Source organism: Schistocerca americana, chromosome 2 (genome assembly GCF_021461395.2).
Source record: "Schistocerca americana isolate TAMUIC-IGC-003095 chromosome 2, iqSchAmer2.1, whole genome shotgun sequence".
Classification (NCBI taxonomy): Eukaryota; Metazoa; Arthropoda; class Insecta; order Orthoptera; family Acrididae; genus Schistocerca; species Schistocerca americana.
The window spans coordinates 35,202,229-35,225,914 of NC_060120.1; the positions used below are offsets into that span (position 1 = coordinate 35,202,229).

A 23,686-nucleotide genomic window follows, 5' to 3' on the forward strand; every position below is an offset into this window, starting at 1 on the left:
CCTGCACTGGAACAACTGAACCACATCCTTCGCCAGGGCTTTGATTACCTGTTACCCTGTCTTGAAATGAGGTAAATCCTACACAAGATACTTCCTACCCTTCCTAAAGTGGTGTTCCATTGACCTCCACCTCTCTAATGGCTCCATTCATATCTCTGTCCACATTAAACCAACAACACTATCTGCTTTCCGAAAGATGGTTTATGACAAAATACTGCCCTGGACTGGAACAACTGAACCACGTACTTTTGTCAGGGCTTTGATTACTTATAATCAGACCCTGAAATAAGGGACATTCTACTCGATCTCCCCCCCCCCCCCCCCCCCCCCCCCCAAACAATGAAGGTTATGTAACATATCTGACAGTTTTCAGCATCTGACTAATATATAATACACCCATTTTCAATGTTACAAACCCCCCCCCCCCCCCCCAATTCCATGAAAAATATGGAATTAAGATGATAACAACATGTATACTGGGAGAGGCGAAAGTTCCCTCACAATTGTAGGATTACCAGTATACTCACCTTTTGACTGCCTTAATACCAGAATACTAAGACTTACTTTCCCTTTATTTCAGTTTTGAAAAAATAACATAAAACCAAAATTAAAAGAGAAACAAAAGGAGTGATATGTTTAATGTTCAAAATACTACTGCCACTTCATCTCCATCTTGTCTCCACTCATACTTACAACAGTTTGTTGATCTAATCTTGGCAGACCCATTTTTTCTCCTGATGAAGAAAATAATAGTTACAAAAATCTAGGAATATGTTTTTTGCTTGTAAATGTGTATCAGCAGGAATGGAACATCCCCATTTGAACTTAAAAACTGACCAACTAATCTGCCTTGATGAATTTTCCTATCTATCACTTATTTCCATCCCAAAATTAGGAAAGCAGTGGCAATAGTTTGCTGTGACGTTCCCTTCTATTAATGAAATATATGATGTACTTACAGCAAATGATCCTTGACAGAATCTATAGTGATATCACCAACACTGAGGGCACTGATGTCATTTCTGTCTTCTTCTGCACCATTTTCCTTTGCTTCTTCTCCATCTTCTGATTTTGGTTCTACATCTACGAGGAAGGAAAAAATTTGATAAAAAATATATATATATATATATATATATATATTGATATAATGCACAACAGCAATAGTACTAGTAAAGAAAGGATGAATTGCAGAGGAAAAAGGAAGCAGCAAAGTGACACGTGACAGCAAAGGGAGAAGACAGGAAACAAGTGCCATGCCGTGGCAGAGGGAGGAAGCAGTGGCTCGAGCACCACGTGATGGCAAAGGTATCAAGAAGGGGCTGGAGTAATGTGCGGCTGCACGGGACAACACGGGGTAATAGGGAGATGTGGCTGCGATGGGACAACAAAGAGCTCCAAGTGACTTAGATGTGATGGGTGGCTCTGATGGGACAAGAGGCCAGAGTGGCATGCAACAACAAAGGAGGCAGAAGAAGGGCCCCAAGTGATGTGCAGCAGAGGCACAAGAAGGGGGTTGATTGACATGTATCAGCAGAAGGACAAGAAGGGGCCTGAGAAACATTCAGCAAGACAAGAAATGGTCCAAGTGGCACGCCACGGCAATGGAGACAGAAGAAAAGTACCAATGAAGTGCTGTGGAGGCTCAAGAAGGGCGTCTAAAGATGTGTGATAATGGAGGGAAAATAAGGGAGCTGACGACTTGCAGTGGTGGCTGCGGCAGCGGAGTGACATGAAGGGGTCCAAGCGCTGTGCAGCTGCGACGCAACAAGAAGCGGTCTGAGCAACATGCTGCAGTGACCGAGACAGAAGAAGAGTCCCAATAAGGGGCAAAGGGTGGGGGGGGGGGGGGGGGGGGGGGCTGCTGAGCGAGGGAGCTGCGAATGAAGTGGGAGGTGACGGTGGATGATAACGGACAGGAGCCACTCTACTACGGTTGACTGCAAGAGATGACGGTCACTACTGATACACAGTATGATGTATCCCATCTTCCTACTTCTGTCAACTGCTAAGCAGGGAACCTAAAGTGGTGCAATATGCTGTATCATGAAGTCTATGGGAAGATTATTAAGAATTCGGAATCGTGCTTGGCCAGAGGGTGGATCATGCCTTTCTGGTTACTGGGTATTACAGGAAATTGCCAGTGGGTCCTGCACAAACAGAATGTAAAGCCTAGTTAAGTACAATGTCAAGTAAATGTGGTAGGAAATGGAAAGTATCAACAATGAACTGAGACTGCATATTTGTCTGCAGATAATGACGGTATGAAATGTGTGACATTAACAGAAATAAAGGTAGCTGTGAAAAATGGATCAAGGATGATTGATAAATGTAAAATGTACTATGACTTTAGAGGAACTACCAAAAGAGTAGCAAGAACGTCACACTATGGAAAAAGAAGTTGGTAAGACTTATTTATGGGGCAGCAGAAAGGTTCTGAGAGATTGAAAAAATGGATTTTTGCTCAATGTAGATCATGAAGGTACTCACAAATGAACCTAAAACAGACAGGGGACATGGTAGAAAACGGAAGATTCCCATAATTTCTTCACATACATGATTACAGTCGTGGGTGGCATATTGGTACTTCTAGCCATGCTATTGATGTACAGGGTCTCATCAACTTCTTTTGTCAGAATGAGATAGATGATAAAAAGGATCAAACTAAGCATTTCCTCAATATGTGAGAATCAGTTTGAAACAAGCATTGGTAATGGAGAAACTCAATTGGAAAATGTTGCATAGTGTTTACAGCAATAATATACGTTTGTTCATGTACCTTTGTTCTCCTCGTGAGTAGCATCTCCATTCACTGTATGTGATGCAGGTGGGTGATCTCTAGCAGCAGCTGATGGACTTGCATTTTCTGCTTCTTCTTCCTCTGCTACTTCCATTTCTTCCTCTTCCGTCTCCTCCTCTTTTGGTATCTGTCTGGCTCCTTCTGGCAAATCAATGCGGCACCGTGGATATAACAGTGTTGAAGCGGATAGTGTTATCCTCTGAAGCTCGCTGGAGGAGTGTAAATAAAATGCTTCTCCGTACCGTGTGAATGTCAGACTTGATATTCCACTAAAGAGAAAAAGAACCATAAAGGTTATGAACTAATATAAATCATTAACTGTGTAGCTTTGCTATTACCACATTCTACAAAATGTTTTTGAAAATGAACAGTAACAATTGAAAAACTGAAAAGTTGCAATAAGAAACTCATTTGTTTGGAAAACACAAATTTTCCCATCATCATCTGCACAGAAAAGTCCAGAATAAAGTGTATGATCATCATTACCACAATTATTTTTTTTATTATTATAAACAGTGATAAATACATAATTCGTAATGACTTGAATAAATTCATGAAATGGCTACAATCAAGTACTCTGTTTACTATAAAATCTTTGCCTCCCATGTTTCAGGCACAATTTCAGTAATGTCTAGTGCACATATGAAAGTTGGAAAAAGCATGAACCATTTTTTTTCACATTGGTGACTTATAATTCTTATTGTGAAAACAGCCAACAACACTTAGATGTTACAATTTAGCTTAGGAATTACCACAAAACATGCTGTAATATCTGCAATACTCACTTAATATCTTCTCGTCGAACAACAGCGGCATTGAGCTGCCTTCTTAAGTCAGGAACACTGAGAACTATGCAGTCCCCCAGATTGGTGAGACTCACTATGCACCATTCTGAGTACTGTGCACCACGATCTGGCCTTGAAGTTACAAAATGTGCCAAGCTCATTCTTCTCACACGGGAACCTTCGTGAGCAGTAAGTTTAAATTTGCAGAAAGGCTTAAGGCTTGGCAATGTGAATATCTGAAGCAATGAAAAGAAATACCAGCCACATACATAAACTCATTAGTACTAAAGCAGCACTTTATAACATTACAGATTCCTCTCATCTGTGTAACACTCTATATGAAAATGAACAGAGAGAAGTAAACTACATTGCAAGTAGCAAAACTAAAGAAGTTCTCAAAAACCCACTGGTCCTTATAATGTGCTATGTACAACACTGGGCAGAGAAGTTTAGATATTTTTCACATATGCTTTTGTTGACAATGTCTTATGGGTGTAAAAAAGCCACTGTATTGTTGCAAAGATTATTCTTTTGTATACTTCTTAGCAGAGGGGTAAAAAACCACTATATTATTTGCTGTCTGCAAAAAATTACAACATACGGTAGCAACAGAATTTCAAATATAAAATTCAAGGTCTAGGTAAGTAACTGAGATTTCTGCTGTGTAACCAAATGAAAAGTGACACTGTCAGTACCAACCAATTACATAAACGATATTAGTCACAGAAAGCTAAAAGCTATGGCAAGTAAAACCCCAGCCAAGAAAAGAACTTCCTGAGCCATGAAAGAAGCTTCTATGAACTTCATGTCAGTGGTCTCCTAACATGTGTATACAACAGCAGGAAAGTAAAGAATTTCACTACCATCTGATAGATGGCAAGGAATGGCATTTTACTGCAAGACCAAGACTGTCAAGAGCTCAAAAAAGCATTAAGGTAATCATTTCTGTATGACAATCGAAACCTCTCAATGCAACTATGTCCTGAATAGAGAGAGTGTCATGCTAACTGTAACAATTTTTTCCCACTAATCACATGTCATTGTTAAACCACGGAGTATACACGAGTTTATGATGCCTCTACCGTGAATTACGAAGAAGCAATCATGCAGTGACATCAGACAAACTCTGTATTGTTCATCATAGTTTGATGAATTTTGGTTAGCAATCACACACACTGATAAATCTCTTTCAAGTCAATGATAAATTGAGGACACATTTCCGATAGGGGAAAAAACTGACCTTTGTGCAACCCTACAAAACATTCTAACATGATAATGCAGCATGATTGTTCAACAATTCTTTGGTGAATAGCAGATAGAGCACTTTTTTGAGTATCATGTTCATCTGACACGCAAGTGACTGAACATATATGGAATTTGCCAGCTGCAAAGTACCACTGCCAGCAACCTTTTTTTTTTAAAGGCGTGCAACCCCCCCCCCCCCCCCCCCCAAAAAAAAAAATTATCTTTGTCATTTCTGTAATTATTGAAGCTCCCTGTCATCATTCACTATTATCTATGGGAAAAAGAAAGGCTGCCTTGTAGTACTGAAAATTTATAAATAAAATATATGACATGTATATTACACTTACATCCTATGACACCATTATTTTCGGATGTTCAAATTTTCAGACATCTGATGTTCACTTTCATCTCACAAAATTCAGTGATTACAGTTTACAGTGATTTATACCACAGCAGAGTGTCCCAGCACAGCAATCATAGCTGGACAAGCCTGATAAACCTTGTTTTTGTTGAGAGCCAGTAAATCTCAAGAAGTGAGCCTTTACACAACTCAGATAGGCCTAATTTCAAGTTTCTGTTCAAACTAGGTGACCTGGATGAAATGTAGGATGCTTAATGTTTTTAAGTTACATATCAGGATGTTATACAGGGTATTAACTAATATTTGGATAACTTCTGGGGAGTGGATGTGTTTGTCTCTGAGTGAAGAACTAGGTTATGCGCTAACTTTCCAGCCATCTGTCATTGAACAAGATGGTGTATGACAGTTTCCCCAAACCCAGCTTCTTCATTAATGTTGCCAGGTGAATCTCTTCCTTCACTGCTTCAGTGATGTTCATCCACCACCTCTTGATGAAAGTGCAACAGCTCTCTGTCTGTGTGAACACCATGAGATTGCTGATCTGGATATGATAAAGATGTAGTCTATATCAGCATTGAAATTTCCCCAGTCAGTACATGCAAATTCAAAGATTTCTTATTTGTCCTTGATGTAGGTCAGTTTGTTTAAGGTTACACTGAGGTAGCTAAGCATTCACTAAGCCGCTTGCCTGTGAACAAAATTATGTCTGCTAGTCCACTGGCTTAGCTTATTGACTGTGTGGCTTATGTCAGGTCAAGTACCTGTGATGATACATATCAATGCTTCAACCAGTTCTCTGAAGAGATATGAGTGCCATTTTCTGTATTCGCAGCTGTTGTTGCACCCAACTTACTCCCAGTTGGCAATGTAGTCCTTACTGGCTTGCAGTCATCTATTCTGAATCCATGTAAAGCTTTTTGATGTTAGCTCTTCGGCACAATGTAATTTTGTCAACAGACTGATTTATGTTGATGCCAGGACAGCATCTTAAGGCACCGATATCTTGACATAGCTCATTCTTGATTTTTTTTGTCCTTTCTGGGTATGCTGGTGCAATTATAATGTCATCTCTTATAAATGAGTAGGATGACTGGATGTTTCCCCGACACTGTCTGCAAGGACACACAGATCTGAATTTGTGGGATGCAAAATCCAATTGATGTTGCAGTTAGAAGCCACTCAGCAAACCACTGTCAGCCACCTTGGCACAGCCCGTAAATGGCTTTTCTAAGTTTACACACAGCATCATCAGATTTCAATGTCTGGAGGCACTCACTTGCCTTCTTTACAATAATTATGATTATCTTACTCCAAGTCTCTCCGCTCTTGTAAGAATTCGACCAGTGACTCAGGCCATTCCATGAAAATATCTTTGTCAATTTCACTATTGAGAAATGTAGTGGCATTGTGAGATGGAGGTGATAGCTGCGCCTTGAGAGAGGGTGCTAAAATACTATCAGTTTGGCCATATTTTGTACACTTATTACTCTGAATGTTTAAGTACATTATTATTGATCACTAGAATAGTCATAGTTATCAAATATCTGACAGCATGTAACCTGAACAACTTAGCCCCACATCCCCGCAAAAGTCTATATGTGGGGAAGTAGAAGCAAAATTGAGGTTAAATGGCCCAACACTGTTACCAAATGAGACTAATGAACAAATCAGCCATGATTTATAGAGGAAATGTGAATTTTTTTGTGGGCCTTTTGATCAGGATGAGAGGATACCAGCCATACTCTTTTTTCACATTATACAGGGTGAGTCAAGAAGGACTTAACAACTTTGGAATGATACAGAAATTTATTGAGATAACTTACTGAATCAGTAGATGTGTCATTTTGTACCAAATAACCTTAAGTTTCACATGAATGTCTCAAGTTTCATTTTGGTTTGATGTGACTACCATTTGTATCTGGCAAACATCCCACCAGCAATCAATTTCTTCCCACAATCATTGCATCAAATACAGCCTAACTTGTGCAACGGCAGCATGGATATGATTTTTTCAGGTCAGCTAAACTTTTTGGTAGGGGAGGAACATATACAAGGTCTTTAATGAAGCCATAGAGAAACAAATCCAGTGGTGGCAAGTCTGAGGAGCGAGGCTGCCACACAACTGACCCTTCACGGCCAATACAGTGACCTGGGAAGCAATTATCGAGGAAACCGCAAACATCTGTGAGGAAATGAGATGGTGTTCTGTCTTACTGGTAGTAAACCACACTGTCTCAGTCATCATCATCATCAATCGGTGGAATTAAAAAGTTTTCAAGCATATCCAGATACACAATACCAGTGACAGTTTTCTCTATCAAAAAGAATGAGCTGTAAAATTTGAATTTGCTAAGAAAGTGTTCCAGGGTTACATGTGGATTTTTGCTACCCCATATTATGTAGTTGTGGGTGTACACCATGTCACTGATATGAAATGTTGACTCATTGCTCAAGATTATTGTGTTCAGGAATGTCTCACTGTCCTCTATCCAATGCGACATTTCCACACAGAATTCCCCACAGGCAACCTTATCTGCATCACTAATGTGCTGTGCCATTGTGAATCCATATGGTTTCAAGTGTAAACATCTACCCAGTACTTGCCAAACAGTCTTTTCTGGGATGCCAGTCTTGCAAGAAGCACGTTGCATGGATTTTTGTGGACTAAAGGCAAAGCTCTCCCTAATTTGTTTGAAATAATCATTAACACAACGGTGACGTGCCGATTTATAATGCCACATTTAACAATCTGTCTCAGGAAAGTTCTCGTGCCAAGAGCAAATTGTTGGCCTGCATAGAAGTTCTTTAGAATATTTCGTGCAAAATTTATGCCAATCAGTTGCTGCAAAGTTTGTTTCATGAAACCAAAACACACAGTGAGCACACACTGCACCAGTGAGAGAACCCATTTTAACTGTGCACTAAGCTGGCGCTGCTGGTGGCGGAATGAGGTACTGATGCACAGCGTAAACCAAACTTGAGGTTGTCTACTACAAAATGACATATCTACTGAATCTATACCATTCCAAATCTGTAAAATCCTTTTTTACTCACCTTGTATATTACAGCCCAAGGTCACTCAATTAAAAAAACTCACTTGAAAGTCACTTTGTTTCTGGAAGGTAGTTAGTATACCTAGTCTGTGTATACTCAAAATTAATTGTGCATAAAAAGGATTATTTTCTGAATTTACAACAAGATACATTAATTATATCAGTACACCTAGTTGAGTACTCAACAAATTATGCATCACAAAAGATTATTTTATGAAGTCACAAAGAGATACATCAATTAACACCGATTCCTACCCTACACAACTTTTACAATTAACACTACTTTCTACCCTTCGCAACTTTATGAGCATGAAGGTAAAACTAAAGAAATTTGGACTCACAATTGTTCTTTCTGTACACCACACATGAATGGAGTAGGAAGAGAAGAAAAGATATTCGTACACAGCTTCTACTATGTGACGTTCCATGCAGTGTCAGCAGAGGGGACAGTAAATTTTGGTGTTCAATAACACTGCTACAAACTTCATCTCTGATGATCGTAATAAATGTGTAATTCTCACAATTTACTCTTCAGCCACTGGGGATGTGCACGTCACGTTCAGCTATTTCCATACCATTCCACGTGGCACACGGTCATCGCATTGGCTACAATTTCTGGCCTGTTTGTATGCCAGGAGTCTCTATCTTCCCATCGATTTTCTTCTGTTGCTCTGGAATGCTGGGTGCCAAGTTTTCTCAAGTCTCACCCATCCACTTATACACATACCATATAGGTGCTTTAGGGTTTTCAAAGATATCTTAAACCATTCTTCCTGCAATATAGTGGCAAGTTCAGGCAATGATGATGGAGGTGGATAGCAAACGTGCAGCTTTATCTCCAACATATACCACATAAGCTCAATAATACTGAGATCTGGTGATCATGGTGGTCAGGGGAGATGCAACAAATTAATCCTCCCACTCACAAAACGTCCTGGACAATATGAGCTGTGTGAAAAGGGGACCTATTTTCTTTTAACACTGTACTACCCCTGGGGAATAATCATTGTACCATGGGAAGGATCAGATTGGGCAAATGGTCACATAATCTCTGGTAGTAATGCAACCTTGCACAGTAACCGTGAACAATAAGTACTATGATAAGGATGCCCAAATCACTGACCCCCTCCCCCTCCTCCTCTGTTTCATTATTGGGAAATCAACTCTGCCAGAAGTTGGAAGCAGTGTGAAACAACACTCATCGGACCAAATGACTTCCTCCCATTAATCAACAGTTCAAGTTTTATCGCAATAGCATCACATTTTCTTATTATGGACATTTGCATCAGTGATGAGTGATTTTGGAATTTCAGCTCACCCTGCAATTCATTGCTCATGGTAATCCTTTCATGTTGCTTTGGTTCTGACAGGGTTTGTGAGTGTTACAATCAGTTCTCCCACACACTATCACATACAGTTGCAAAACTGCCGTGAAAATTGTGACAGTCCGATCCGACAGCTTGAATGATGCTAGCAAACCAAGTGGGCAAGAAGCCAACAGAAGATTAATGTTTGTTTTTAATTGTTTTTCTACATAATTAACAAAAAGTTATTACTTTTTGCCTTCCAAGCATTAGTAAATTATCAAGAGAGACAAATTAGTGTGAAACAGATGTAAAAACACTGAATATTGTAGATTCAGAGACACAGGATACAACTTATTCATGAAGAAATACTCCCCAATGTATGTATAACTGCAGTTTAATCCATGGAAAGCAAGAAAGTATGAACAAATATTTCACGCATGAGAATAATATATTTGTTGGTGTATGTTGTTACTATGATAGATACGGTCCTTGACCCATGTAACAATTTTGTGTTTGAGTTAATAATTCACACATTCTTACACTTTACTCAACTTTCTAATACACTAATATTTTTACAAATCTGATTACTTTTGCTTCAAAAGTGAACGTGTAGTTGATTCTTGCTATTCGTGGCTCAGATGTAGCAACAATTGTTGAGCAGGTTTCTTCTGTAATGATTGAGATTTTCACTCTGCATCGGAGTGTACGCTGACGTGAAACTTCCTGGCAGATTAAAATGCAAAGGTCCCGAGTTCGAGTTTCAGTCCGGCATACAGTTTCAATCCGCCGGGAGTTTCAGGTTTCTTCTGTGCTGGGAAACAGTTTTATTGCTCTTGACGTTTTATTGTATCATCTATGTGGTTTCCCCTTCAACAACAATTGCGGTGATTTATTTGCCGTGTTAAATAATGAAGGTGCTGCATTCCTCATCAGTTTCCTATGTTTCACATTCAATGATTTAATTTAACCTGTCGTGACAAAATATCACATTATCAAGTAGATACAGTGGCAGCTGTTGTGTGAGAGCACAAGATCACGTGAACACCCTAACTTTCGACACTTTGCGGATTTATTGGTTATTTTTCTTTGAATGCTGTTAAACGTAACATAGATGCTGCAATCTGAAAGACACACCACTTAAACCTACCACACTACTGCTTCTCTAGACTCCGTGACACTTGGTGTAAGCAGGGTGTACACACGACCGGGAGGGGGGAATCCCCGATTTTTCCTAGATTTCCTGACTAAAAATACACTTTCTCCCGGGTGAACACACACTTTTTCTGTGTTAAGTGACATTATATTTTCCCTCTGAACTGTAAAACTTATCAATCTTTTGAATGGTTATGGTTTTATACACAGGCGTACAATGTGCCGGCACTTTATAGAATGAAACTCAGGGAAAAACACGTTTTGGAAAGATCTTTGATGCGGAGCAACATCTACCCTGCATATTTTCATATTACAAAAGTATAAATCCTAATTCCATCAAACACCACATGTTACTTCCCAAGCATTGAAATTAAGATTGCGACGCGCTTTTGTAAGCCACTCATACCTCATGTCATGTGATCTCGCCAGCCGATGACAGCGGATATTCAGAACATAGGACGTGATGTAGTCACCCAATTAGCAACATCACTGTTAAGTAGTGCGAACACACAAACAAGAAAATTTAATGGTTTAAATTAATATACATGATGTTACTATAAGAAAAGCAAAGCTATCACATACAATATTGGTCTCTAATGTAAATAAGTTGCAAGAGAAGATAAGCTTCCACACACAATGTTGATCTTTCTGCGCGTGTTACACTCTAAGATATATCACACAAATGTGCCACTGAAATTTTTAATAATGACATAAATGTCTATTCTTCTGGGCTCAAAATTCTTCTAAATGGCTCTTCATCAAAGAGTTGATTTTTAAATGAGAGTCAAACACTGTGCGATTCAAGAAATTCATTGTACATTCTCGCTCACAGTTCAAGTTGTGTTAAAGGAAATTTACTTTGAAAGTAACGCTTTTCACACCCCTATTCGCAATATTTTCCCACGATCTGTTAGAAATAGGTTTGTTTCAGCAGTTGCCGGAGAGTGCCAGATGACAGGCATAACCGCGCTTGTGCAGCTGCAACGATGTAGGAGGCCTGTATGTTTGTACTTTTAACACATTAAAAGATCTTACATTATGTCATAAAAGAAACAAGACATCAGAAGATACCCCAAGAGCATCAGAATTTCGAAAACCATACTAAAACGTACACATTTGAAGTGCATACTTAAAGTGCACATTCATATGTCCAGATTCCCAATGAAGTAGGCCTCAACCTGATATTAAGCTTTTCAGTGTGGCGTTCGGGATGTAAATTTTCTTGGAGTGCCAGTATTGCATTATCTTGTGTTTGGTTCTCCATTATGGCATAATGCCATATATGCTAGAAGACAAAAACGCGCACTTGAAATGCAGTGAACACTTGAAATTAGCCAATAGTGTGGAATTAAACACTTCATTTCAAATACACTGACTGCCTCAGCAGAAAAGATTAATGAAAGTCAAATCTTTAGCAAACTGATGAAAACAATTTCATTGTCCTGCAAGGGGATTAATGCTTGACTGTCAGAAAGGTGGAAATAAAATAAAATCTGAAACTAATGACAAATTTTTGCTTCCTGTAATTATGAGAATGTATTTTAATTCTCTTGATGGCTTCCGGGCACAGCAGTCCGTTTTGTTTTCATTTGATGTGAGAGCATTAAACGAACAGGAAACAGCAAGATCACTAAATGTAAACATGGGTCACATGGAGACTACCCACTTCCCCACTGTAACTCAGACTGCTCTGCGCATCAGGCCTGGATGTACGATATTTGTGAGATGGCCAATACTTGATAGCTGAGGATATTTTGCCTGTCTCTTGCATCTTTCACACCTCATGGAATAATCCTACCACAGCTGACTCTCCCAAGACTAATCATTAGTTCCGACAGAATGTTGTTGCAGCTCATAATCAACAAATTGGGGTAAGAGTCCATATTTGCTCCTGGAAATGTCTTAACAGTTTAAAATCTGGTTCTGAAACTACAGTTGTAGTTTCCCCTTGGCTTCAGTCTTTCTTCTTCTTCTTCTTCTTCTTCTTCTTCTTTTTTTTTTTTTTTTTTTTTGCAGTAGTAGCACAGTAGTGCCATTCTGGTTAATGTTACAAGGCCAGATCAGTCAATCATTTGGACTGTTGCCCCTGCAGTAACTGAAAAGGCTGCTGCCCCTCTTCAGGAACCACACATCTGTCTGACCTCTTAACAGACACCCTTCGCTTGTGCTTGCACCTACAATATGACTAGCTGTATTGCTGGTGCACAGTCCCACCAATGGCAAGATCCGTGGTTCACAGATGAACATGTATTCCACTACATAGAAAGAAATTAAGTTAACAGGGCAACTGCTATGGTAGATTAGAGATATATGGCACATTCAGGTTATTTACCACATTTTCGTTTTCATTTGTTCTTAATAATGTGTTTATTTGAGAATTTCCCCACCCTTTTGAGAGTCATTTTATCAAAAATGGTGATATCTTACGTTGTGTAATTAACATCAAAACACAATGAATCTTTATATCTTTGAATTTCTCAGTTTCACTCCATTGTTACTTATGTATTTACCTTGAACTGCTCCTCAGAACAAATAACAACTCTGTGAGGTCCACTAGTATCTGGCAGTTTTTTAAGTCCTTTCTCAATTTCAAATGGTTCAGGCAGTGGAACATTAATGCCATCTAAGACAGCCACACTTATCACTGGTGCTCTGTGTTTAAGTTGAATCTCTTTGCCCAATTGACAGGTAACGTCTTCTTCTGTTCTTCGTTGTCCCACTGGTACAGCAATGGTAAACACATAAACTGTACCATTGTTTGTCCCTGCCCAAAGTGTAGCTGTTACTGACTGCACTGTAAAATGGAAAATATAATCCATTAGTTTAGTGGCAAAATATTTTCCTTTGATTACCAAGTACTGAGCTTTTTACCTAAATGATTTTTTTTAAATTCAAACTTTAAAAAATGTCTCTTTAGTCCTTCTCACATTTAACAAAATTCTTCACAAAATTTACATATTTGTAGAAATATCCTTACACTCTTAACAATTCTGTACGTAAACAACAGAAAACAGAATGAGGGAAGGCAACCACAATCTAAGACATTAACAACAGAAACCACAAACATAACTAGAACTGAAAATACAGAACAGCTTTGCATTTGGATCTTCCCCAGAGGAATTACGAATGAGGTGTTGGACTGAGAGCAGAACTGGCAGTGGGACAGACCAAAATATTGTATACGTTGGGTGAATTATGGAAGAACACTGTGTAGGCTCAAGGGTGGGATTAAGAGTACAATATCCTTGATCTCACAAAGCAGCAAGAGGTAGTCACAAGCCCTGGTGAAGAGTGCGTTCAAATTTTTCAGAATAAAGACAGGAAGAGGAACACACTCAATGACTTAAAAACAGACAATTTCAACCTCTCTTTAAGCATCTAAAACAAAAAATCACTGCCCAAAGAGATGTATTGTTTGCAGTATGAGAAGTGAGACACAGAAGAAAATTATTTATTTTTGTGAACATTATGCTGAATTGCATTTTGAATCATGTAAGTGGTAAAGAATTTTTGAAATGCTCACCATTTGCTACATTGTAAAATTCTCTCATATATCTTGTGAAGAGCAGCAGAGATGAACACATTATTGCCTAACAGTAAGATCATAAGCAAAAAGTATAGAGTTTTTTTTTTTTTTTTTGGAGGGGTGGGATGGGGTGGGGTGTGTGTTTGGGGCACAAAACATCTGTCATAAGCACCCAGTATAGAACCAGAGAATGCTGCAACCGTGAGGGTAAAAAAAACTGTTGCGAAGTCCAATACAGAATATCCAAAACGTCAAGACATTACAGAAGAGTATCTATAAGACGTCAACAAGACACCAGAGTCACCAAGTAGAAATCAAATCTCTTTTGTCATTTTCCTGCTTTTTAAAAAACTATAAAAATGCGAGCCACAACTAACATGCCATCCACTAAAATGTTCGGCAAAGCAGGCGGCAGCCCGACCCTGAGACATAAGTGGCTAAAATAGGGGCAGAGGATCAGGAAATGTCTGTTTATGCCCGGCTACAGAAAGGACAGCTGGGTGCAGGGTCGTCACTCAACAAGTGGCGGTGACTAAAGAGGCAGTGCCCTATTCGCAACCGAGCTAACATTACTTCCTCATGGCAAGACAGCTGGGAGGAAGTCGACCAGGCTGTTGGGAGAGATTTCACTTTTCTGAGTTTGTTCCCGTGAAGGGAGCATCAATGGTTGGTTGGTTGGTTGGTTTGGGGAAGGAGACCAGACAGCGTGGTCATTGGTCTCATCGGATTAGGGAAAGATGGGGAAGGAAGTCGGCCGTGCCCTTTCAGAGGAACCATCCCGGCATTTGCCTGGAGTGATTTAGGGAAATCACGGAAAACCTAAATCAGGATGGCCGGACGCGGGATTGAACCGTCGTCCTCCCGAATGCGAGTCCAGTGCCTAACCACTGCGCCACCTCGCTCGGTGAGCATCAATGGTCTTGCCAAAGTGACATGATGTGCTGACAGAGAAACGTACAAATATCTTGTGAGGAAACAGAGTAAGAGGCGGGCCGACCGAGATGGACTGAGGCCTTGGCTGCAGCATCAGCAACGTTATTCCCAGGTACACCAACATGTCCAGGAACCCACATGAATATCACTTGGGCTCCCCAATCTGGGAACAAATGGAGGCAGTCCTGGATCTGTCCAACGATGGGGTGGACTGGATCTGGACCATCCAGACTCTGAAGGGCATTGAGGGAGTCAGAGCAGATCACACAGCGAGTGAGCTGGTGCCTCCGGATGTAGTGAACAGCCTGATAAGAGGGCAAAAAGCTCTGCGGTAAAAACTGTGCGCTGGTCGAGAAGCCAGTATTGAAACTTATCAGCTCCGATGACAACAAAGGCACAGCCAACACCATGGGTGGACTTGGAACCATCAGTGTAAAAAAAATATGCTATCGGCAAGTTGTGAGCGAAGTTCGAGAAATTTGCAGCAATAGGTCAGCTCATGAGTCGAATCCTTCAGGAATGACCTGAAGTCAAAACAAACACAAACTTGTGTCTGAAGCCAAGTTGGTGAAGGTCTCTCCCCCATTTGGATAGTGGCAGGAAGTGTGAATTGCAGCTGCTGAAGCAGGTGATGAAAGCGGATCGTGGGTGGTCGCAGAGAAGAAATGTACATCGCGTATTGGTGGTAAAAAAAAAAAAGTCAAAGGTTGGGTGGTCTGGCATGGAAGAAAGCTGACACGCATACCTACTGAGTAGGATGTCGTGCCGGTATGACAGTAGTGGATCACCAGCTTCTGCGTAGAGACTCTCAACTGGGCTAGTACGAAAGGCACCGGTGGTGAGACGGATCCCCAAATGGTGTATTGTTTTTAGACGGTGTAAGATAGACAGCTGTGCAAGAGGAGTAGACAAAGCACCCATAATCTGACTTGGATCAGACAACAATAGAGCGACAGAGGCAGAGGAGGACAGTCTGGTCAGCTCCCCAATAGGTACCACTCAATACACGAAGGACACTGAGGGATCGGGTGCAGCGTGCAGCACGGTAGGACACGTGGGGAGACCAACTGAGTTTCCTATCGAACGTAAGCCCTATGAACTTCGTGGCACCCATAAACGGGAGAGCATTCTGGCCCAGTTGCAAGGACTGGTGGAAGAAACACCTCGCACTGCCAGAAGTTAACATAAATGGATTTGGTAGCAGAAAAGCGGAAACCATTTGTGACACTCCACGAATAGAGATGGTCCAACAACGCTGAAGACAGCGTTGCATGAGACACGTTTGCTGGGAGCTGCAATAAATGGCAAAGTTGTCAACGAAAAGAGAGCCGGAAATGCCAGCTGGAAGGCAGTCCATAATTGGGCTGAAGGCTATGGCAAAGAGGACGACACTCAGTAAGGAGCCCTGAGGCACCCCGTAAGGAGCCCTGAGGCACCCCGTAAGGAGCCCTGAGGCACCCCGTAAGGAGCCCTGAGGCACCCCGTAAGGAGCCCTGAGGCACCCCGTAAGGAGCCCTGAGGCACCCCGTAAGGAGCCCTGAGGCACCCCGTAAGGAGCCCTGAGGCACCCCGTAAGGAGCCCTGAGGCACCCCGTAAGGAGCCCTGAGGCACCCCGTAAGGAGCCCTGAGGCACCCCGTTCTCCTGTGAAAAGGTGTGGGTTAAGGAGGAACCCACACGTACCCGGAAAACTCAGCCCGTTAAAAATTCCCGGATGAAAGTGGGAAGATGATCGTGAAGGCCCCATGTGTGTGTAGTAGGTAGAATGCCTGTCTGCCAACAGGTATCATAGGCTTTCTCCAAATCAAAGAAAACGGCCACTGTTTGTCGCTTCTGCAGAAAATAATCATGATGAACGTCAACAGGGCAACGAGATGATCAACCGCTGAGCGGCACTTTCGGAACCCACACTAATCAACAATTGATCATGCGTTCCATCACTTTACAAGCGCTGCTCGTAAGGGAAATTGGACAACAGCTGGAAGGAAGAGATTTATCTTTAAGAGGCATAGGTAGGGGAACAATAATGGCTTCACACCAAAGTGTGGGAAATACACCGTCAGTCCAAATACAGTTGTAGTTATCGAGGATAAAGTGTTTTCCCACAGGAGGATGATTCTGTAGCATGAGGACGTGTATTGTATCGAGCCCAGGAGCAGAAGACCTGGAGGAGGAGAGAGCACACTCGAGCTCCCTCATAGTAAAAGGAGTATTGTAGCATTCTCGATTCAAAGAGAGAAAAGAGATTGCATGAGCCGCCTCCCGTCTGTTTCCGAGGAAGGAAGGCAGGATAGTTGTGGGTGGAGCTTGAAACCTCCACAAAGTACTGGCCCAAAGCATTGGAAACATCAACAGGGTTGACTATGACGTTTCCCGCCACAGTCAGACCAGGGATCGGGGAGTGGGCGGTAGACCCAGAAAGCTGCCGCAGGCCACCCAAAACAAGAGAGGATGGAGTAAATGTTAAACGAGCTGGTGAAGGAAACCCAGCATGCTTTCTTGCTTTCCTTAATAGTGTGATGGCACTGCGCACGTAGTTGCTTGTAGCGGATGCAGTTCGGTAGTGCGCAGGATGACTGTGAAAGACACGAAGTGCACACTGTCGGGCACGAATCGCATTGCCGCACTCCACCGGGACCGGGACCGGGACCTGATGGGGAGAAGTAGTAGTAGTAGTATTAGGGATAGAGGATTGGCAGAGAATAGCGTCCAAGAGGTGCTCGACCTGATCATCACAGCTGGGAAACGGACGTTTGTCAAAGACTTCCACGGAGGAATATAGCCTCCAGTCAGCAAGAGAGAATTCCGAATAAGCGGGCCGCTGTGGTGGGGTATGATTGTACAGGCGAGTCACACACGGGAAGTGGTCACTCGAGTAAGTATCAGAAAGAGCACACCACTTGAGATGTCAAGCGAGCTGGGCAGAGCAGATCGCGAGGTCTAAGTGGGAATAAGCGTGCATGGAATCAGAGAGAAACGTGGCTTTGCTGGTGTTATGGCACACAAGATTAAGCTGATTAAGAAGATCCGCCAAAAGAGAACCTCTCGGGCAGGCGACAGGTGAGCCCCAAAGACGATGATGGGCATTGGTGTCACCGAGGAGCAGAAAGGGTGGAGGAAACTGAGCAAAAAGCTGTATCAGGTCCACTCTAGTGACGGCAGAAGACGAAGGGATGTAAATGGTGCAGAGGGAAAAGGTAAATTCGGGAAGGAAAACACGAGCAGCAACTGCTTGCGGGTAGGTATGCAATGGGATAGGACGATGACAAACATCACCTCGTAGAAGCAGCATGACCCCATCATGAGCAGCAATTCCTGCCGTAAGGGGAAGGTCTACCCGTAGCGAAGTAAAATGTGAAAGAGCAAAATGGTCGTGAGGACAAAGCTTGGTTTCTTGGAGACAGATTACAAGTAGACAAGCAGACACTGCCATCGTGGGAGCAGTTTTAGGTCCACCCTGACCGAAGGCTACGGATATTCCATTGTAAAAGGGCCATAAAATTTAGGAAAACTAGAGAATGAAGAAGAAACACTCACCTCGACGGCTGCTTAGGGCGAGCCGTCGAGGGAGGACGGCCACTGGAATCCATAGGTGGAGGATCTTCGTCCATCAACTCAGCGGAATCAACGGAGCTTCCCTGGTGTCGGTCAGTTGACAAGGACCGACAAGTCAGAGAGGGGGAAGACCATTTGCCTTGGGATGTTTGTTTTGACTTTTTGCGATTGGCAGAAGAGCCAGACAGCTGCGAACTCTAGGAACGGAAGAAATCTTCCTGGGAATAATCTTTCTGAATTGACAGTTCACTGGCTGCGTTGCAACCGTCTTTGGCAGTGAGGGCGAAGAACGGGTAGCAGAATCTACAGCCTGGGAAGCAGGAGACGGAGTGTCAGCTTGAAGGTGAGGCGACTTTGCCCCCATCGAACTGAACTGTAAGCCACAAGTTTGCGTAGCCATGTTTTTCGTGGGACGGGAAGAGGCTAACATGTTGCTGTAGCTTCCAGAAGAAGGGACATTCGGTTTACGGCTCGTCAACAGTTTCCGGGCAACAGGAAAAGGTACCTTCTCCTTCACCCTCATCTCCTGAACAGCCTGCTCGTCTTGATAGATGCGACAAGAACGAGAAGAGGCAGCATGTTCTCCATGACAATTAACACAGCGGGGGGAAGGAGGAGGACAGGTGCCCTCGTGTGCATCCCTGCTACAAGTGACACATTTGGCTGCATTTTTACATGACGTGATGGTATGATTGAACTGGTGGCATTTGTAACACCTCAATGGACTGGGAATGTAAGGGCGCACAGAGACGACTTCATCTTAGTAGGAAGCATTAACCAATCAAAAGTAAGGAACAATGTGCGAGTGGGCACCAAATCGGCAGCTTCCTTCTTCATAACCCGATCAGATAGATAATTAGTTATTTCATCCTCAGTCAAACCATCCAACAGCTGGGTGTAGATACCATTGCGGGACGAGTGAAGTGTCCTGTGAGCCTCCACTTTTATAGGAAATTCGTGGAGGATTTGGGCCTTGAGTAGTTTCTGGGCCTGGAGAGCACTATCAATTTCCAAAAGCAGAGTACCATTGCGGAGATGAGAGCATGACTTCACAGGGCCAACGATGCCATCCATGCCTTTCTGTATAACGAAGGGGATAACAGTAACAAAAGTCTGGTTTTTTGTCTAAACGTGAGACTACTAGATATCGAGGCGCAACAGGAAGGGAAATTGAAGCAGGAGCCTCATTCCACTTTCTTTTATGTGAAACACTTGGAGTAAGAGAAGGAAAGCCAGTCATTGGGAAGAAGTCCCCCATGATTGCCAGCGTCTCTAATGGCATGCTCCTTCCAGCCAGGTGATTGTCCTCGCCTTAGGGGGGGGGGGGGGGGGGGGGGGCGTATAAGTTAAATAAAGAGAGACCAAGCAGCATTTTGCATTACGTAAAGATAAGCATCCAAGTCCTCAAACTAATAAAAGTAGAGACCATATGAAACATAATTTAAAAGTTACAAAAATGAATTCTACACAGGCAGAGTACAAGATGTGGCAGAGGCAGAGCTGAACAATGAACACACATCAAATGAAACAAATCAGGCAAAATATTTCTCTGTTTAGCTAATGATTTAGTGGCTTATCTCTCAATAATTTCCAATCTGCTGCTGCATCTATTGCTCTTTGCTAGATAAATGATGATGATTGGTTTGCAGGATCCTCAACTGCACGGTTATCAGCACCTGTACAAAATCCCGATCTCTACACAGTCCAGTCTCGCTATGTTCGTGAATGATGAAGAAATGATGTGGACACCACAAACACCCAGTCCCTGGGCAGAGAAAACCCCCAACCGGGTTGGGAATGGAACCTGGGACCCCATGATCCAGAGGCAGCAATGCTAGTCACTAGACCACGAGCTGTGTATGCGAGATAAATGACAGAACTGTGCGATGCAGCAAATGGTGAGCATTTCTGAAATTCTTTATCACTTTATGTAGTTCAAAATGCAATTCAACCCACCCAGAAAAATCCCCCCCCCCCCCTCAATCTCTCTCTCTCTCTCTCTCTCTCTCTCTCTCTCTCTCTCTCTCTCTCTCTCTCTGTGTGTGTGTGTGTGTGTGTGTGTGTGTGTGTGTGTGTGTGTGTGTGTGTGTGTGTTGGGGGAGGGGGGGGGGTTTAAGATGAGAGGATACATAGGTGCTGGGGAGGTGAGGTGACAAGGATGGTTCTGATACCATGTCTGAGAGCACATGGTGTAGCGTGGAATAGATAACAGCAGGTCAGACAAGTGCAGTGATGGTAGGCAATAAAAACTGGAGCTGGTAATGTGGCAGAATATGGAGCCTGTCCAAGTTTGGTGTGATGCTGTTGAGTGGGCAGCAGGAAAAACACAAGGATGTAAACTGGATCAGAGTGGTGCAGTAGTCATATTAACACTACAGAAAGGGGAGAAATGAGTTTTTATAAGTCACAGGGAGGGACTACCATGTGGCTGGAACTGCAGGGCACAAGGTGATGCAAAACAGAGAAAGGAAAAGGGGATGATGTATAAATCAGAAGGACAGGAGGTCAAGGGGCACACAAGAGAAAGCAGACACATGGGTTGGTGCAAGGCAGGCATGGAAAAGTCTTAGTCCATACTGAGGACTGAAGAAATGCTCCTGGAAGGACAAGAGAGTACAATGATTCACACTTTTCGGTGTTTTGGATTGTTGTATTTGTTTTGGGGAAATGATTAACTTTTTTGGATACAATTATGAGGCTTTTGCTTTTCTTTACAATTATTTTTCATAAATTCAAAAGCGTCAGGTAAAAATACACAAATATGATGGTACTTCATTGCCCACATAATTTAAATTTACAAATTTTATGTTAAGTGGCCTCTTTATAAAAACAAACTGATTTTGTGTACAGCTAAATTCATGTGCTGAAGTCCAATATTGTTCATATAAAATCAAATATATAATTATTATTGGAATTTTAGCATATTATCACAATTATGACAGAAATACATGTTTTAAGGAGAAAGAATGAAGTAAACCAAACTTAAACAATGATCTGTTATTTAATAAAATTAACCATGTAGACTTTTATAACAAAGTACCACAAACTGACTGTGGAGAAAATGTCAATATATTAGTAGCAAAGACTGCAGGTTGGCAAATGTTTTCTTACAAGTCAGCACAATGAAACTTAAGAAACTGGTAAGTTTGACATTGCACAATAAAGTGAACATTGAGGGAATCAGTGTCTTGTTAATTAATCAAACCCTGGACAAAACACATTCTGCAATCCATGGCAATGTGCACTTTTCTGGACTTCATTCTTATAGATGTTTTTGTGATGTTCTGAGTAATTTAACGACTTTGTAATGTACAATTATTGTAAACAAGAGTACAACAAATGAGAAGTCAATGAGAAGCCTTGCATTTATTTGAAAAGTCGAATATTGGACTCGTACTCTTAACTTCCAACAGCAACTGGAGCAAGACTAAATGTGAGAAAGTCTTAGCTCTCAATTAGACTTTACTTTGCCACTGGATATCACAGTAAAGAACCAGCAGACCAGCAGATCATCACACACACTGCATCTCGGTTTCTTCTAGGTTACAACTAAATCAGAAGGTTTTGTTGCACACGGTTGATCAAAATTCCTACCTTAATTCCAAGATACAAATCTGGAATGAACAGCAGTGGGTGTCTTGCAATTTTCAGACCACAAAATGTATGTCTGCTCCCTTTGTTTTAGTACCGTATCACCCCACCTTCCACCAGAAGAAATGAATGCATGACATATCTGTGATAATTTTAGTGAGAAAGTTTCATTTTTAACAACTGCATGTTGTTATTAATTATCTATCAAATAACAGGAATCTGACTGACCGCTAATGATGAAGGTCTTTGCAAAATATAAACACCGAACCATGCTTCCTAGAGAATCGTCAACAGGTCTTGCTTCGACCTGACGTTCCACTGGTTTGGCTTCAACAGGACTGAGTGGTGCTGAGGATGGTGTTGATGCTTCTGCTCCACTACAAGTTTGGAAATGGAAGATAAATTAGCCAAATTGATAGATAACAGAAACATAGTAAAGTATGTTAATCAGTTTACAATTATTGTAGGCAGTACATTTAAGTAATATGTACTGTGCTACTAATACTAAACTGCAACATATTACATTAAATCATTTAATGACACCTACTACTGAACACACCGAGAATGTTCATAGTGAAAATGTCAAACAATATTACACAACTTTTTTCATATAAGTGCTGTAAAGCTGTTTAATACCAAAACAAAGCATGCACAATGAAATTTCCATTGTTACACTAATAGAAATTGTGATGGATGTAACGAAATTTGCATTAATAGTGTGACAAGTACATAAAAAGTTTTGATAAAATAGTGCAAATCCCAGTCATTTTCATGAATTTTAAAAATTATCGAGACATTTCCTAGCAAACATAGACCGTTCAGCAATGCTTCACTGGTGGGAATAGTTGCTTTCACATGGCCTTAATAAAACTAATAACAGATTGCTTTTGTTGTCAGGGGAGAGGAGGAGACCCACAAAGCCAAATACGGCATTTCTAGTTCACTATAACAAGATACTCTATCTTTGGTAAGCCTTTGAACAGGCACCTTTAGATGCTATTGTTGGGTTGTTTTTTGGGGAAGGAGACCAGACAGCGAGGTCATCGGTCTCATCATATTAGGGAAGGAAGTCGGCCGTGCCCTTTCAAAGGAACCATCCCGGCATTTGCCTGGAGCGATTTAGGGAAATCACGGAAAACCTAAATCAGGATGGCCAGATGCGGGATTGAACTGTCGTCCTCCTGAATGCGAGTCCAGTGTCTAACCACTGAGCCACCTCGCTCGGTAGATGCTATTCTAGTTTCTTTTGCCAAGCTTAGGAAGCATTACTAAATAACATTTTCCAGTTACTAACCCACTCCCCGTCCCCCTCCTCTTAGGCTTGGTACTTTGATGAGCTGCTCATTTCACACAAGAGAAAAACATGAAAATGTCTTTCTGTC

At 41.7% G+C, this 23,686-nt stretch overlaps 1 protein-coding gene across 5 annotated transcripts in view; it reads right to left on the bottom strand.

The window, feature by feature from the left end:
- Positions 1-23,686, bottom strand: part of LOC124596532 (lethal(2) giant larvae protein homolog 1) — a gene marked incomplete in the record, with an annotated part of 348,831 nt that overhangs the window by 79,507 nt on the left and 245,638 nt on the right. For all 5 annotated transcript variants that reach the window (XR_006978317.1, XM_047135707.1, XM_047135705.1 and 2 more), the window contains 5 exon segments: positions 960-1,083; positions 2,777-3,066; positions 3,583-3,818; positions 13,211-13,494; positions 22,533-22,681. Coding sequence is in view for 4 of the 5 variants with exons in the window: in XM_047135707.1 (XP_046991663.1) it covers positions 960-1,083; positions 2,777-3,066; positions 3,583-3,818; positions 13,211-13,494; positions 22,533-22,681 (1,083 nt within the window).